The 16,128-nt window shown below is 47.2% G+C and overlaps 1 protein-coding gene across 3 annotated transcripts in view; it reads right to left on the reverse strand.

The window, feature by feature from the left end:
- The window catches only part of LOC119964755 (zinc finger protein GLIS1-like), a 494,047-nt gene extending 486,892 nt beyond the window's left edge, over positions 1-7,155 (reverse strand). For 2 of the 3 annotated variants that reach the window (XM_038794696.1, XM_038794697.1), the window contains exon 1: positions 7,050-7,155. Coding sequence is in view for 1 of the 3 variants with exons in the window: in XM_038794698.1 (XP_038650626.1) it covers positions 7,050-7,089 (40 nt within the window). In the remaining 2 variants the exon portion in view is untranslated. The remainder of the gene's footprint in view (positions 1-7,049) is intronic. The other variant, XM_038794698.1, reaches the window with a different exon arrangement.
- Between the last annotated feature and the right edge of the window lie 8,973 nt (positions 7,156-16,128).

The following is a 16,128-nucleotide window of genomic DNA, read 5'->3' on the forward strand; positions in this document are numbered from 1 at the left end:
GGCCACTAGAGTAGAGGACTGTGTGCCGGGGGTGATACATGAAGATCAGACGGGATTTGTGAAGGGGAGGCAGCTGAACACTAACGTGCGAAGGCTGCTAAATGTGATAATGATGCCAGCGGCAGAAGGAGAGGCGGAGATTGTGGTGGCATTAGATGCGGAGAAGGCCTTTGATAGGGTTGAGTGGGGATACTTGTGGGAGGTGTTAGAGAGGTTCAGGTTTGGGGAGGGGTTTATTAAATGGGTGAGGTTGCTGTACGAGGCCCCGATGGCGAGTGTAGCGACAAATGGGAGGAGGTCCGAGTACTTCAGGCTCTACCATGGGACAAGGCAGGGGTGCCCCCTGTCCCCCTTGCTTTTTGCGTTGGCAATTGAGCCTCTGGCCATGGCGTTAAGGGAGTCGGGGAGGTGGGGGGGGTCTGGTGCGGGGTGGGGAGGAGCACCGAATGTCACTTTTTGCAGATGACTTGTTGCTGTATGTAGCTGACCCGGTGGGGGGAATGCCGGAGGTGATGGAGATTCTTGCTGAGTTTGGGAGTTTCTCAGGCTACAAGTTGAACCTGGGAAAGAGCAAGCTGTTTGTTGTACACCCGGGTGATCAGGAGGAGGGGATTGGTAGGCTCCCGCTAAAAAGGGCAGTGAGGAGTTTTAGGTACCTGGGGGGTTCAGGTGGCTAGGAGTTGGGGGACTTTGCATAAGCTTAATTTTACTAGGTTGGTGGAGCAGATGGAGGAGGAGTTCAAACGGTGGGACATGCTGCCGCTGTCGTTGGCGGGTAGAGTACAGTCCGTTAAAATGACGGTGCTCCCGAGGTTTTTGTTTTTGTTCCAGTGCCTCCCCATCCTTATTCCGAGGGCCATTTTTAGGAGGGTGAACAGCAGCATCACGGGATTTGTTTGAGCGCATGGGACTCCGAGGGTGAGGAGGGTCTTTTTGGAGCGGGGCAGGGATGGATGGGGGCTGGCGCTGCCCAATCTCTCTGGGTACTATTGGGCGGCTAATGTCTCGATGGTACGCAAGTGGGTAATGGATGGGGAGGGGGCAGCATGGAAAAGGATGGAGATGGCGTCCTGCGGAGGCACGAGCCTGAAGGCACTGGCAACGGCGCCATTGCCGCTCCCTCCAACGAGGTACACCACGAGCCCGGTGGTGGCGGCTACCCTCAAGATTTGGGGGCAGTGGAGGCGACACAGGGGGGAAGTGGGGGACTCGGTGGAGGCCCCGCTGCGGGGAACCACCGGTTTGTCCCAGGAACATTGATGGCGGGTTCCTGGGGTGGCACAGGGTGGGCATAAGGACGCTGGGAGACCTGTTCATTGACGGGAGGTTTGCGAGCCTGGGTGAGCTGGAGGAGAAGTTTGAGCTCCCCCCGGGGAATATGTTCAGGTACCTTCAGGTCAAGGTGTTTGCTAGGCGGCAGGTGGAGGGGTTCCCTTTGCTGCCCCCGCGGGGGGTAAGGGATAGGGTGCTTTTGGGGTTGTGGGTCGGGGATGGGAAGGTGTCTGACATCTACCAGGTGATGCAGGAGGTGGAGGAGGTGTCGGTAGAGGAGCTGAAGGCTAAGTGGGAAGTGGAGCTGGGGGAGCAGATTGAGGAGGGGACATGGATGAGCAGGTTTTTTGGGGGTGAGGACAGGTGCATTAGGTGATCGGGGAGCCCAGCGAACCATGCCCATATGTTTTGGCATGCCCGGCACTGGGGAATTCTGGCAGGGGGTGGCGAGGACGGTGTCGAGGGTGGTAGGGTCCAGGGTCAAGCCAAGCTGGGGACTCGCGATATTTGGGGTTGCGGCGGAGCCGGGAGTGCAAGAGGCGGAAGAGGCCGATGTTTTGGCCTTTGCGTCCCTAGTAGCCCGGCGGAGGATCTAGTTGCAATTCAAAGATGCGAGACCCCCAAGCGTGGACACCTGGATCAACGACATGACAGGATTCATTAAGCTGGAGAAGGTCAAATTCGCCCTGAGGGGGTCGGTACAATGGTTCTTTAGGCGGTGGCAGCCTTTCCTCGACTTTCTGGCTCAACGATAGGGAACTAGGTCAGCAGCAGCGGCAACCCGGGGGGGGGGGGGTTCGGGGGGTATTGTTTATGTTAATTTAATTTATTTTTAATTTATTTTGTCGTTCATCGGGTTTGGGGGGTGGGGGGGCTCGTTATATGCGTTGTTACGGGGGGTATTTATTATTGTTATTATTATTGTTTTGTTGTTATACATTTTTCAAAATTTCAATAAAAATAATTTATTAAAAAAAAGATAATGCCCAAACTGGCATAGTACTAATCTAATGGAAACCTAACCCAGACAAAGCTGATGCATTTGCAACAGTCTTCTTCCAGAAGTGTCGAGTGGGTGATCCATCTCACACTCCTCCTGAGGTCCTTACCATCACAGATGTCAGTCCTTAGCCAAAATGCATCTACTCCACATGAAATCAAGAATTGGCTGAAGGCACTGGATACAGCAAAGACAATGGGCCCCAACAATATCCTGCCTGTAGTGCTGAAAACTTTTGCTCCAGAGTCAGCTGCATCCTAGCCAAGCTGCTGCAGTACAGATAGAATATTGGCATTTACCCAACAAAGTGGAAAATTGCCTTGATATGGCCTGTTCACAAAAAAACAGGATCAAGCCAATCCGGGCAATGATCACTCAATTTTCTACTCTGAATCATTAGCAAGGTGATGGAAGATGTCATCAATGGAGCTGTCGCGCTCGGTTTACGGGCTGCCAGGACCACTCAGCTCCAGACCTCATGTACAAAAAAGCTGAATTCTAGAGGTGTGGTGAGAATGACAGCCCTTGGCATCAAGCAGGGAGGTTATGATGGAGCTGTATAAAACACTTGTTAGGCAACAGCTAGAGTACTGCAAGTAGTTCTAGTCGCCACCCTATAGGAAGGATGTGATTGCACTAGAGAGGGTGCAGAGAACATTCATCACAGGATGTTGCCTGGTGCTGAAGGGTTACAGCTCTGAAGAAATGCTAGTTAGGCTGAGTTTCTTTCCCCTTGGAGCAGAGAAGGATGAGGGGGACCTCATTGAGGTGTATAAAATTATGCGAGACATATATAGGGCAGATAGGAAGAAACTTTTCCCCTTAGTAGAGGGGTTAATAACCAGGGGATGTAGACGTCGCTGGCTGGGCAACACTTACTGCCGATTCCCAATGGGCTTGAGGGAGGCATTTAAGAATCAACCAACTTGCTGTGGATCTGGAGTCACATGTAGGCCAGATCAGGTAAGGGCGGCAGATTTCCTTCCCTAAAGGACATTAGTGAACCATTACAACAATCAACAATTGTTTCATGGTCATCATTAGATTTTAATACAGATTTGTTTTATTCAATTCAAATTTCACCATCTGCCGTGGTGGGCTTTGGACATGGAGTCCCGAGAACGTTACCGTGCACCTCTTGATTACTAGTCCACTGATAATACCACTACACCACCATCTCTCCTAGATTTAATGCAAGGAGAAGGAGATTTAAAGGGGGAACCTTTTCACCAGAGAGTGGGGGAAACTGGAACTCACTGCCTGGAAGCATGGTAGAGGTGGGTACCTCAACATTTGAGAAGCATTTAGATGAACACTTGGAACACCATAGCATAGAAGGCCAAGTGCTGGGAAATGGGATTAGAGTAGATAGGTGATTGATAGCAAGCACAGACACAATGGGCCAAAGGGCCTCTTTATGTGCTGTAAAAGAGTCTCTGTGACTCTAAGCAGCTTTTGACCAGGTGTGATATCAAGGCGTGCTGGCAAAACGTAAGTCAATGGGAATCATATGGAAAACTCCGGAGTCATAGCTAGTACAAAGGATGGTGGTTGTTGAAAATTAGGGCCAATCACCTCAGCCACAGCACAAATCTCTAGGCATTCCTCAGGATAGTGCCCTAGGCTCAACTATCTTCATTCTCTTTGTCAATGAGTCGTCGCCCCGCCAATCATAAGATCCGAACTGGGGGTTTTCATTGATGGTTTCACAGTGTTCAGTTCCATTCGCAATTCCTGAGATAATAAAGTGATCCATGCACACCTGCAGCAAGACCTGAACAACCTGGTTCGGGCTGATAGATGGCAGGTAACACAACACACAAGCGTCAGACAATGACCATCTCCAACAAGAAAGAGTCTAATCATCTCTCCTTTACATACAATAGCATTTCCCTTGCTAAAGCCCAATCATCAACATCCAGTGGGCACATCATTGACTAGAAACTTAACTGGGCCAGCCATGTATATACTATGGCAACAATAGGATGTGAGAGTCTAGGTATTATGCAGCAAATAACTCACTGACTCAATCAAGCCTCTCCACCAACGAAAAGACACAACTCAAGAGTGAATGGAATGCTCTCCTGAACGAATGCAGCTCAACAATACTCAAGAAGCTCAACACCATTCAGGATAAACCAGCTCCTTTGATTGGTGCCCCATGTCCTCCACTCCTTTCCTCTACCTCAGCACACTATGGCTGCAGTGTATACCATCTACAAGATGCACTGCAGCAATTGGACAGTGCTTCTTTGACAGCACCTTCCAAACCTGCAACCTTTACCACCTAGAAGATCGAGAGCAGCAGGCATAGGGGAGCACCACCCCTCCAAGTCATCCACGATCAGGAGTTGAAAATATATCGCTGTTCCTTCATCATCCCTATCAAAATTCTGGAACGCCCTGTTGAACAGTAGTTTGGGAGTACCGACATCAATGGACTAAAATAGTCCAAGAAGGCAGTTCCCTGCTGCCTTTCCAAGAGCAATGAAGGATAGGTAACAAATGCTGCCTTTGACAGCGATACTCATATCCCACAAACAAATTTTTGAAAGTTCTCATTGGACACTCATTGTTTCGCCACTACTTCCGAGGAACAATCAGCCGGAATTCCCACTCCTGGTCATAATCCAGTAGCTTCTGCTCAAAAAGGCACGTCTGCTCTGGGTGAGGAAAGGATCAGACTTATCCTTCCCATGGGCAAATAGTTTGCTGATATTCTGCCAATTAAGGGTTGTAAAGAAGTTATTGGAGTGAGGTACCAGAAGGCTAGCCACAAGTGCGAACCTGTACTAAGGCAAGAGTCAGAGATTTTGGTGGAGGGCGAGGCAAAACCATGGGAGGGAATCTAGCTGCACCTGGTTGTCACCCATTAACCACATGTGACAGCCAACAGATGTCAAACAGTTGACCTCGATCAGTTAAAGAATAAAACTGTTCTCATACTTAGTTGACACTATACACTTTTCACATAGAGGGGAACAAATATAACCAATCGGAACAATTGTAGGGAAGGCAGTGGCTTAGTGGTACTGTCACTGGACCAGAAACCCAGGGGTGCCCTGAGAACCTGGATTCGAATCCCACCAGGGTAGTTGGTGGAATTTGAATTCAATCAAAATCTGGAATTAAAAGTCTAATGACCATTGTCAATTGTCTGGTTCACCAATGTCCTTTAGGGAAGGAAACCTGCCTCCCTTACCTGGTCTGGCCTATATGTGACTCCAGACCATAAGCAATGTGGTTGACTCTGAAGGGATGGGCAATAAATGCTGGCTCAGCCAGAGACATCCACATCTTTTAAAAAAACATTAAAATATTTACCTTTGGTGGCCTTTGGTCACTGTGACACATATATATTGGGACACTGCAAATTTTCACAGAAGATCTACAAAGGTGTAGCTTTTGGTGGTGTTTTTCTTATTTGGTGGAAGTTTAAAAACCTCACTGAATATTTTTTTGTAGCACACAGCAATTTCTAAAACCCACTGTTTGTTCTCTTGTGAAGTTGTCTTTTATTTCTTTGGTTGCAATTTTGTGCCAATCATGGAACCTGAATTCAAGGCGCAAAGAGTATGTCCATGGTGTCAGGCATTAAATGGCACACTTCCAAAAGAAGAAAACCCAAGCATTTTCATAATGGATGGGAACTAGGTTTTAAGAAAACTGTAATCAATCTGAATTAATATGTATTGTTAAATACATATTGTGATGTTTTTAGAGAGCGACATGCAGCTTGGAACTACATCTTTTGGATTAAGAAGCATAAAGTTTCTATCCAGCTTTCACAAACATGTTTTTTTTTAAACAGTGCAATGCCTCATACCCTGTGGTTACAGATCGGCCCCAATTATTTCATTCATCCATTTCAGAGTCTGTGCATACCATGTATGTATTACTTTCAAGTGATGACTAATGGGGGTTTAAATACACAATATTACCATTGCATTATATTATAATTACTTCATCAAAGCAAGGTGCATTATCATGTGTTATTCCCAAAAAGATTTATTTTCGATTCAATTTTCTTCTCCTGTCAAATAGCTGCTTGCACTGGGATACTGATCCATGACATGCCCTCTGCCACATCAATCAAGATACAAACAATTTTTATCCAAGGTCACAATCCCAAACATGTACATGTCCTGAGTTTGCAATATGCATGTAAGTTTACTTATCCAATTTTGGTACAAATCAGCCCTTTGATGCCAACCTTGTTTACAATAGAAGCACAGCCCACACTAATATCATGAAATAAGCCCTCATATGAAGGGATAGGTTGGAGTTAACAAATTATAATCTAATTTTCTAAACTAAACAGTCAAAACATTTGTGCACAAGCCTTTTTGGTCACCCCTACATCTGACATGCATGGAAGTTCATTCCCAAGTTCAAAACCCCTTCAGCCAAGCTATTGACAAATTCACAGAGGTAGAATCTTTTTTGCCCAGCGAGTTTTAGGCACACAAGTTAAAGATAAATGTTTGCACCTGAGCTGAGGGGATTTATAAGACACATGTCCCCATGAAAACACCCCAGCACACCCCAGACAAGATTTATGTCAATACACGTCTTTGTACAAATTCCTAGCATTGCTTAAAGTAGCCCACTACAAGCTGCAACTTATGACTGAATTAACAAAAGTTGATGTAAAACAGCAACGGTTTTCAAAAACGTACTCTGCGCAGAATGGTGTAATGCAGATCTGTATGACTTGGTGTTCATTTTCTTTTGACACTTAAAAGATCAGTTGATATAAATGTACAAGAAGAAGTACCTGAATGGAAGCATCGCGTGAAACAAGATGCGGAGTGCATTGCAGGATCCCCAAGTGTGGCGAGCTGTTCCTGGCTGCCGGTCCCACAAGCAGTGAAGAGCGTCGGTGAGGGCGGGAACAGTCCGGGCCGGCTGACGGAGGGGGTAGCCAATCGGGTGGCCGAGCTGAGCGCGCGGGGACTGGGACAGGGGGGACCCTCGCGCGGATGAGCCTGCAGAGCCGGGCGGGGGCGGGCAGGCGACAGGCACCTTTAACAAGGCTTCAAACTCTTGTAACACCGAGGGCACTAGCAGATCCTGCAAAGTGGGGGAATGTAGGGGCGGCCGCAGTGTCTTCTGTGCGGGATGTAGAATTAACTGCATTTAAATTCATCCCGTCGCTCTTCGTGAATTTCACTGATTCCCCAGCAATTTCGGCTCCGAGCTAAATTCCCTAAACTCTGCCAGAACTAAAGCAAATATTACTTCGCTATTGCAATCAGCAAGCATTATCTCTGTACGGCCATTTCCCAGCGTTAGTCAGCACATAGTGTATCTGCACACATTGTTCCCGGCATTTTAAACGCTCTGTAACTAATATTGTCAAATTTCCTAATCCAGCATTTCAACCATCTCTTCATAAGTATGGATTACTCAACAAGCACTATGTTCTATATTCTATTTTCAACGTGGGATGAATGAGTAGATGCAGAGGCAACGCACCGAAAAGTGAGGAGACAGTTGACGTTTCGGGTGTAAAACCTGCCCTGCAGCAGTTCTATTGAAAACCTCTCCGTCACACTTCTATGTCAAACCTCTCCTCGCATCAGTTCTGTTCGAGATGTTTTCTCGCAAGAATTCAATACAAAATTATTTCCTCAGAAGATCTGGGAAAAGGTTCTGTACCTGAAAATTAAGTGTCTTGTGGTTTCTCAATACATACTGCCTGACCATTTCCAGCAGTGCATACTTTTGGTTTTGATTTCCAGCATCTTTTGCTTTTTGTTTAGAACTCTCAGAAACTCTGAGAGGGCAAAGGGGCAAAGCAACTTTCAGGAGATAGGGAACTCAAAGATTTGCATCCTGTTTTGTGTTATCCAGTTCCATCCGCTGCAAAGATAGCTGCAATTGGCCTTAGCAGCCTGTAACTGAGTGAAGGGGGATCAGCTTGGGTTCTCTAGTTTGATTACTATTCAAAAATTCCTGATAGAAAGTGAGCGTGTATGGTATGGCCATCTGGAAAATTAGATAATTTTTTAACTGGTTGCAAAAATGACCAATACGCTTTGCTTTATACAATCACACAGACAAACGGTCACTTGGATGAAAGTACAACAAGAATTCATGGAAACGTGCGCCCACTTCTTAAAGGAAGGGGGCAGGGCTGGCAAAAAGATAATTGAAATATACTCGGGAGTTCTGTTGAATATTGAAATTGCACCTAAAACAGAAAATTGTGAATGATTCGGGTTCTGGTGATGGATTGCTACCTGAAATGTTAATTTGTCTTTTGTTGAAGGTTGTACTTTCCATTTTTACAGTCATTCTTCATTTGCGCCCTTTAACAACGAGTGTCGGTAATTGATAGTCAATGGGTAGAAAATCATGCCTATGATTTCCCAAAGTCCATCGGGCGAATTTCTGTGCTGGTAGCGTAAAAGCAGAGTCTCCTCCTAAATTTAAAATAGAAACACACTGGAGGACCATGTTTCTATAGTCAATGCTATATCTCCTGATGTGAGTAAACTAAGATGGAATAAATATTTGCATGGAGATGTTTTTCTGTGTATTTTCCATTCCTGCCTCTCATTTATTACATTTACTCTTACTACCAAAATGAAGAGATCCTGAGGATCATGAGCCCTCCCTGTCCTCCTCTAATCTCTCTCGAAGGTCAAGCAATTCTATGCCCTCACAAGTAGATTGGACCTGCCAGATTCCCTTCTTCCCTTCCAAGAAAAATGCACTCCACCAAACAACCCAGTTAACTGCCAAAATGTCAATGAAGGAAATAAATTCAAATGTCAGTCAAGACTTAGAGGGTCAAAAGTATTACCATCTGGGTTAGGAATTCTATGTTGTAATGCTCGTTCACCAATTTTTAAAATATTTTGATATTAGTAAACCACCTCACACAATCTTCCTGAGTTGTTTTGGTCAAATGCCCCTGTTTTAGGTTGTGGGATATGCACTTGTCATGATTTCTTCAGGATGGGTTATCCTCTGCTGGGAAGTTTTCCAGCTTTTCCCAGATTGTTCAAACCAGCCCTCTAGTGGAGGTTCAAGAGATTAAATTTCCTCTGTGTTACTTTTAGTAAACTGATTAACGCATTTACCGTACATTACATTGCTGTCAGCACTATGCTAATGTGATTGTTAACCTATTTATTTGTGGATTAATGACTAAATTAAAATAGGGAGCTACGTCCAGCAAATTAACTGATGTGTTAAAAATAACCTGTAGAGAAATACAGTTGAACCCCAAATGTTGATCAAGTTTAAACTGGTAGCTCTAAAACAACAGACTTCCATCTATCCCCTCCCCCCCCACCAGCCACCCTACTGATGGTGAGAATGTTGTTCCAGAATCATGGTTAAATACCTTGCTCCCATTGTATATGCTGTAGTCGAGGTAGCTGTGGGAGCCAGTGGGCTTGTAATTTCCATCCCTCTATCACCTTCCATCTCCAACACTTCCCTTCCTTTACCTCTCTATCTCAATTTCCAGAGATAGACTGTCCACTAATATCCATTACAAGCCCACCAACTCCCACAGCTACCTCGACTACAGCTATTCACACCCCACATCGTGTAAGGACTCTATCCCATTCTCCCAGTTCCTTTGCCTCCGCCTCATCTGTTCCAATGATGCCACTTCTCAAAATGGTACTGCTGACATGTCTTCATTCTTTCTCAATCATGGTTTCTCACCCATGGTCAACAGGGCTCGACAGGGTATCCGACCCATCTCCCGCACCTCTGCTCTCACCCCTTCTCCTCCCTCCCAGAACCAGTAGAAGGTCCCCTTTGTCCTCACATTACACTCCACCAGCCTCCGCATTCAAAGATTCCTCATTCACCAGTTCTGCCAACTCCAGCATGATGCCACCACATCTTCCCTTCACTCCCCCTGTTAGCATTTTGCAGGGACTATTCCCTCCAGAATACCCTGGTCCACTCCTCCATCACGCCAAACACCTCATACGGCACCTTCCCATGCAATCGCAGAAGGTCTAACACCTGCCCTTTTACCTCCTCCCTACTCATCATTCCAGGGCCTAAACACTCTTTTCAGGTGAGGCAGTGCTTCATGTGCACCTGCTTCAATCTGGTCTATTGCATTTACTGCTCCCAATGCGGTCTATTCTACATTGGAGCGACTAAACGCAGACTGGGTGACCGCTTTGCAGAACACCTTTGGTTCATCCGCAAGCAGGACCCAGACCTTCCTGTTGCTTGTCATTTCAAATCACTGTCCTGCTCTCATGTCCACGTGTCCATCCTTGGCTGCTGCAATATTCCAGTGAAGCCCAACACAAGCTGGAGGAACAGCACCTCATCTTCCGATTAGGCATGGTACAGCCTTCTGGAATTAACATTGAGTTCAACAATTTCAGACTGTGAAGACTTCCAGTGGCGGCGATGTGGTGAGCAGTCACACATGCGATAGCTCCCGCCAGGGTACTTGGGTTTTCGTCCCTCTCTGCCCAGTTTATGGGTGCTTTTCTGGAGGAAATTGATGTAATTTGATTAAATAAGATCCTCTCATTCAAGCTTGTGTGTGACCACCACATGAAGATCATGCACATGTGTGGATGCTTGCCAGGGAGTGCGCACGACAGCTACATCCTGGGGCAGTCGGTCATCCCCAGCTTCTTCGAGGATCACCCCAGGATGGCCAGTTGGCTCTTGAGGATAAAGGGTACCCGCTGAGGACCTGGCTAATAATGACAGTATGGAGGTTGGAGACTGAAGCGGAGACCCGATACAACGAGGCCCCTGTGGCCACCCGGGCTGTCAGTGCTCAGATACAGCGTCCAGGCATCATGGTCTTAGAGGGATGCTAGGTGGACTCCCACATGCTACATGGCACACCCACCCACAGGAATCCACTTGGGTTGTGTGAAGTGCTCACTTAACTACGATTGCCAATTCCCTATTAGCAATAGCCTTCAGCCGCACGGCCAGAGGCCTCAGCATTCGGTGAGGGATATAGGTGGTCAGTGGAGCAGACAGGCAGGGGCTAAGGTTGCCCCTGGAACAGGTACACACTATCCAGGGGTTGGCATGGTGGAGCTGCGTGTGGTTGGCTTCACCCCGCCCCCCCCCCAGCACCCCTCCTTTCCCATGGCATACCCCACCCCCCCCCCCCCCCCCCCACCAGCTGAGGATGCCCCACCCTCCGCTGAGCACTGAGACGGCAAGCGCAGTGCCCCCGGTCTCTTTGCCTGTGAACAAAGAGGCTACTCACCTTTTCGGCTCCCAACAGAGACCTTCCGCCAGGTTCGTGTTCTTAAAAAAGAGTACTAATCGGCGCCACATTGACCTCTGTGGTAGTCACCACTGTTGTATTATACTGTATATATGAGTATTACGGTAAGGCCCCTGTACTACAGTTACGGGGGTAGATCCCTGCCTGCTGGCTCCGCCCAGTAGGAGGAGTATAAATGTGTGTACTCTCCGAACAGCAGCCATTTCATCAGCTGCTGTAGGAGGCCACACATCTCTGTGTAATAAAGCCTCGATTACATTCTACTCTCATCTCGTCATAATTGATAGTGCATCAACCTCTTGCAGGGGAGGCCATTGAATCATGGGAGGCCGTTGGATATAGGTGGCTCCCGTTAATTGTATAGAAGTAAGGATTAAATGGTGATAACTGGTTTCTTGCCACGCTATGGCGGGACCCCAGTTTTCTCGGCAGGAGCGGGACGGTGGCATCGCAAACTGTTTGGTGTCTGGTGCGGTTCTCGTTTTCGGCCTCTTCCGCTATTCACCGACCTCGTTTCGCTTGACCAAGAATTGCACCCGATTATTGTGATGCGTCAGAGGATGCCACTGAGGTTTGTCTGGAAGCATGGACTGGGGTGAACTAAAGTGCTTGAGAACTATGGACTTTGTTGTTTCTTCATTGCTAAATTCATCTGTATTTGTATCTTGTGGAGGATTATTGTAATGTGGGGGAGGGCTTGGGGGTTGTGCTTGGGCTTGTTGTTGGGTTTTCGTTCTAGCCGAAGTTGGGGTTTGTAAATTGTCCTGTTGACTTTCAGTTGCGGGGGAGGGGGACTAGGTGTTATTTTTCCTCTAGGGTTCCGTATTAAAGTGTGGTTTGGGCAGGGGGGTTGATCGCTGATAAATTGTTGTGTTGACGTTGATTTTTACCATGTGTGGGGGTCACTCTGCTAGCAGTATAATGGGGGGGGGGGGGGGTGGTTGCAGGAGGGAAAAACTGCTGATGGTGCCGTTTCCTTTCTTTTGGGACTGACGTTATGGGGGGTTGTGGCAGCCATCTTGAGTGGGCCTGGAGCTGGCGCAGGTGGAGGCACTGCTATATTGCCCCACAGGGCCAATTTGGGTTGGGAGGGGGTGAGGCCCCGGGTCCGGTTGACAACTTGGAATGTGAGGGGGCTAAATGGCCAGTAAAAAGGTCCTGGGTGTTTGTGCACTTGAGCAGTTTGAAGGCGGGTGTGCTTTTTTTAACAGGAGACCCATTTAAGAATTAAGGATCAAATAAGTTTGTGAAAGGGATGGGTGGGGAAGGTACACCACTCGGGGTTTGATTGTAGGCTGCGGGGGGCTGCGGTGCTGATTAATAAGAGGGTGACTATTAATAATAGTCAGCGGGTCATAGGCGGGTACGCTGATGTTGCATCAGCAAGGTGCTGGCATCCATTTTGATTCTAATCAGCTAATCTCCACAGATGCTGTCAGGCCTGCTGAAATTGTCCAGTATTTTCTGTTTTTGTTTCAGATTCCAGCATCAGCAGCAATTTGCTTTTATCTTAGCTAAAAATTGTCCCATGGGAGCCAATAGTTGTAAAACTATAACCCGGATTTTACGGTGGTTATGATGATGGTAATGTCATCCTTGCCATCATTCTCCTCTGAAACTGGAAGCAACTTTAGTTGTTCACACATGCTCAATTAAATGCAAAAGGCCTGAAGTTGCTATCAGAAGTTGTACACTACCCACAGGGTCTACTGGTGAATCCCCCAGCCTGCAATCAAATAGAAACCGCTGAACTGATAAAACATTTCTCTTTTACGCTATTCGTTTCACTCTAAAGATCCTTGAAAATGTTACACCTTGTTAAATAAGGTGCATATGGGGGTTATTAATGGTTTGCTAAATTCATAATCACTGCTGAACAGCCTGACTGAAAGTTAATTTTATAATTGTTGAATGTCAGATTTCTCCACTCTAATAAAATAAATGATATATTTTTTAAATGATAAGACTTATCAAAAATAATGATTTGAGTGCTGCCACTTTGCCACTGATTGTAAAATCCAGGCCATTGTAATAATAATAATCTTTATTGTCACAAGCTGACTCACATTAACACTGCAATGAAGTTACCGTGCAAAGTCCTAGAAGTGTAGGTGCAATATTCAAAATACATGGTGTTCAATTCTGAATCTTTGTTTCTTCTTCAACTCTTCAATCCTGCATCTAAAATTCAAATAGAGAGTGATCAGAATTTCTCTCAGTTGTGCTGCCAGGGGTACAACAGAAACTATACCTCAAAAAGGTGCTTCACTGGTTGTACAGTATTTTGGGATGTCTTGAGATCATAAACGGCGTTATATAAAACCATTTCTTTCTTTTATAAATCCTGGTTGAAGTCAAGGAAACAACTTCCAGTTTACATGTGTTACATCCTGAACAGGTCCCTGAGAGGCTTCTGAATGATCGTAAATGGCAACCTTGTTAAGAAAGACGAAGCGTGCAGAGTGAAAATGGGTCAATAGTCAGATTATTATCACACTTCAGAATTTGTAGACATGTTTGGAGCATTACTGCCTGTAGGCAATGCTCAGTCTCTGGGGTTTTTTTTAATTTAACTTTGAACATAGGCAAAGTGCATTTTTCCTTATCCTTTTAATGATGTAGAATTAAAATAATACTGGAGCCTACATAATTCTTTACAAGAAAGAACAGAGGTTTGAATTGCTTAGCACTCACCTTCCTGTGATGTAGGATGCAGAAACTGTAAGAAACACATGACTGAAGTGAACCTATTCCTGTGTCCTGTAATGTTAATTTTAAAAAACAATTATTCCTATTCATAAGTTGATGTGAAGGTCAAAGGCTAAGGGTGGGAATGGACATGAGAAACCATGGGGCAGCACGGTAGCATGGTGGTTAGCATAAATGCTTCACAGCTCCAGGGTCCCAGGTTTGATTCCGGCTTGGGTCACTGTCTGTGCGGAGTCTGCACGTCCTCCCCGTGTGTGTGTGGGTTTCCTCCGGGTGCTCCGGTTTCCTCCCACAGTCCAAAGATGTGCGGGTTAGGTGGATTGGCCATGCTAAATTGCCCTTAGTGTCCTAAAAAAAATAAGGTTAATGGGGGGGTTGTTGGGTTACTGGAATAGGATGGATACGTTGGCTTGTAGGGTGATCATTGCTCGGCACAACATCTAGGGCCGAAGGGCCTGTTCTGTGCTGTACTGTTCTATGTTCTATGTTCTATGTTCTAAACCGTGTTCTATCTGTCAGTTCTATGATGGGATTTCACACCATATTGTCCGCTTTCCTATTCATTAATTATGCAGACAAGGGAAACACGGCAACTCACTGGCAGGTTGCCTCTGATTTGCCTGCCCTACCTTGAGTTCATCTCACTCCAGGTACCATGGGCGGGATTCCCCATCAGCAGGATCCTCCGCTTCGCTGGCAGCGCACTCACGCCTGCAGATTTCCCGTCACCATGGGGGTGGCCACAATGGGAAACCCCACTGACCGGCTGTCGGGGTGGAGGATCCTGCTGCCGGCGGAGGCACGTCACACCAGAAAATGGGTCTGTAGTGTGGTATTCACCACTGGTGTATATACTGTATATATATATATATATATATATATATATGTGTGTGTGTGTGTGTTTTACGGTAAGACCCCGTGCTACAGGTACGGGGGTAGATCCCTGCCTGCTGGCTCCACCCAGTAGGCGGAGTATAAATATGAGTGCTCCCCGTACAGCAGCCATTTCATCAGCTGCTGTAGGAGGCCACACATCTCAGTGTAATAAAGCCTCGATTACATCCTACTCTCGTCTTCTCGTGATTGATAGTGCATCAATTTATTACACTGAGATGTGTGGCCTCCGACAGCCCTTTGCCGTCCCATGCCCCGACATGACGTCTGCCACCGTCACCAAAGCCCTCAACGCCATCTTCGCTCTGTTCGACTTCCCCGCCTACGTCCACAGTGACCGGGGATCCTCATTCATGAGTGATGAGCTGTGACAGTTCCTGCTCAGCATGGGCATTGCCTCGAGCAGGACGACCAGCTACAGCCCCAGGGGAAACGGGCAGGTGAAGCAACAGAATGGGACGGTCTGGAGGGCCGTCCAGCTGGCCCTAAGATCCAGAAATGTCCTGGCCTCCCGCTGGCAGGAGGTCCTCCCCGATGCACTTCACTTCATTCGGTCACTCCTGTGCACCGCGACTAATGAAACCCCCCATGAACGTCTCTTTGCCTTTCCCAGAAAGTCCACTTCCGGGGTTTCGCTCCCAACATGGCTGGCAGCTCCAGGACCCATTCTCCTCCGTAGACACGTGCGACTCCACAAGGCGGACCCGTTGGTTGAGAGGGTACAGCTACTCCACGCCAACCCGCAGTACGCTTACGTAGCGTACCCCGACGGCCACTATGACACAGTCTCCCTCAGGGACCTGGCACCAGCTGGTTCCACACACACACTCCCCTGCCCCGGCACCACCCTCCCTTCCCCCGGCGCACCCCACCGCAGCCACCCCTCCGGGACAATCCGTCCTCCCCTTGCTTCCACCCGGGGATGAAGAGGATTTTGACACGCTCCCGGAGTCACTGAAGACCAAGCCGCTGCCTGAGTCGCCACCAGCACTGCGGTGCTCTCGAT

The sequence above is a fragment of the Scyliorhinus canicula genome, chromosome 4, assembly GCF_902713615.1.
Source record: "Scyliorhinus canicula chromosome 4, sScyCan1.1, whole genome shotgun sequence".
Taxonomy (NCBI): Eukaryota; Metazoa; Chordata; class Chondrichthyes; order Carcharhiniformes; family Scyliorhinidae; genus Scyliorhinus; species Scyliorhinus canicula.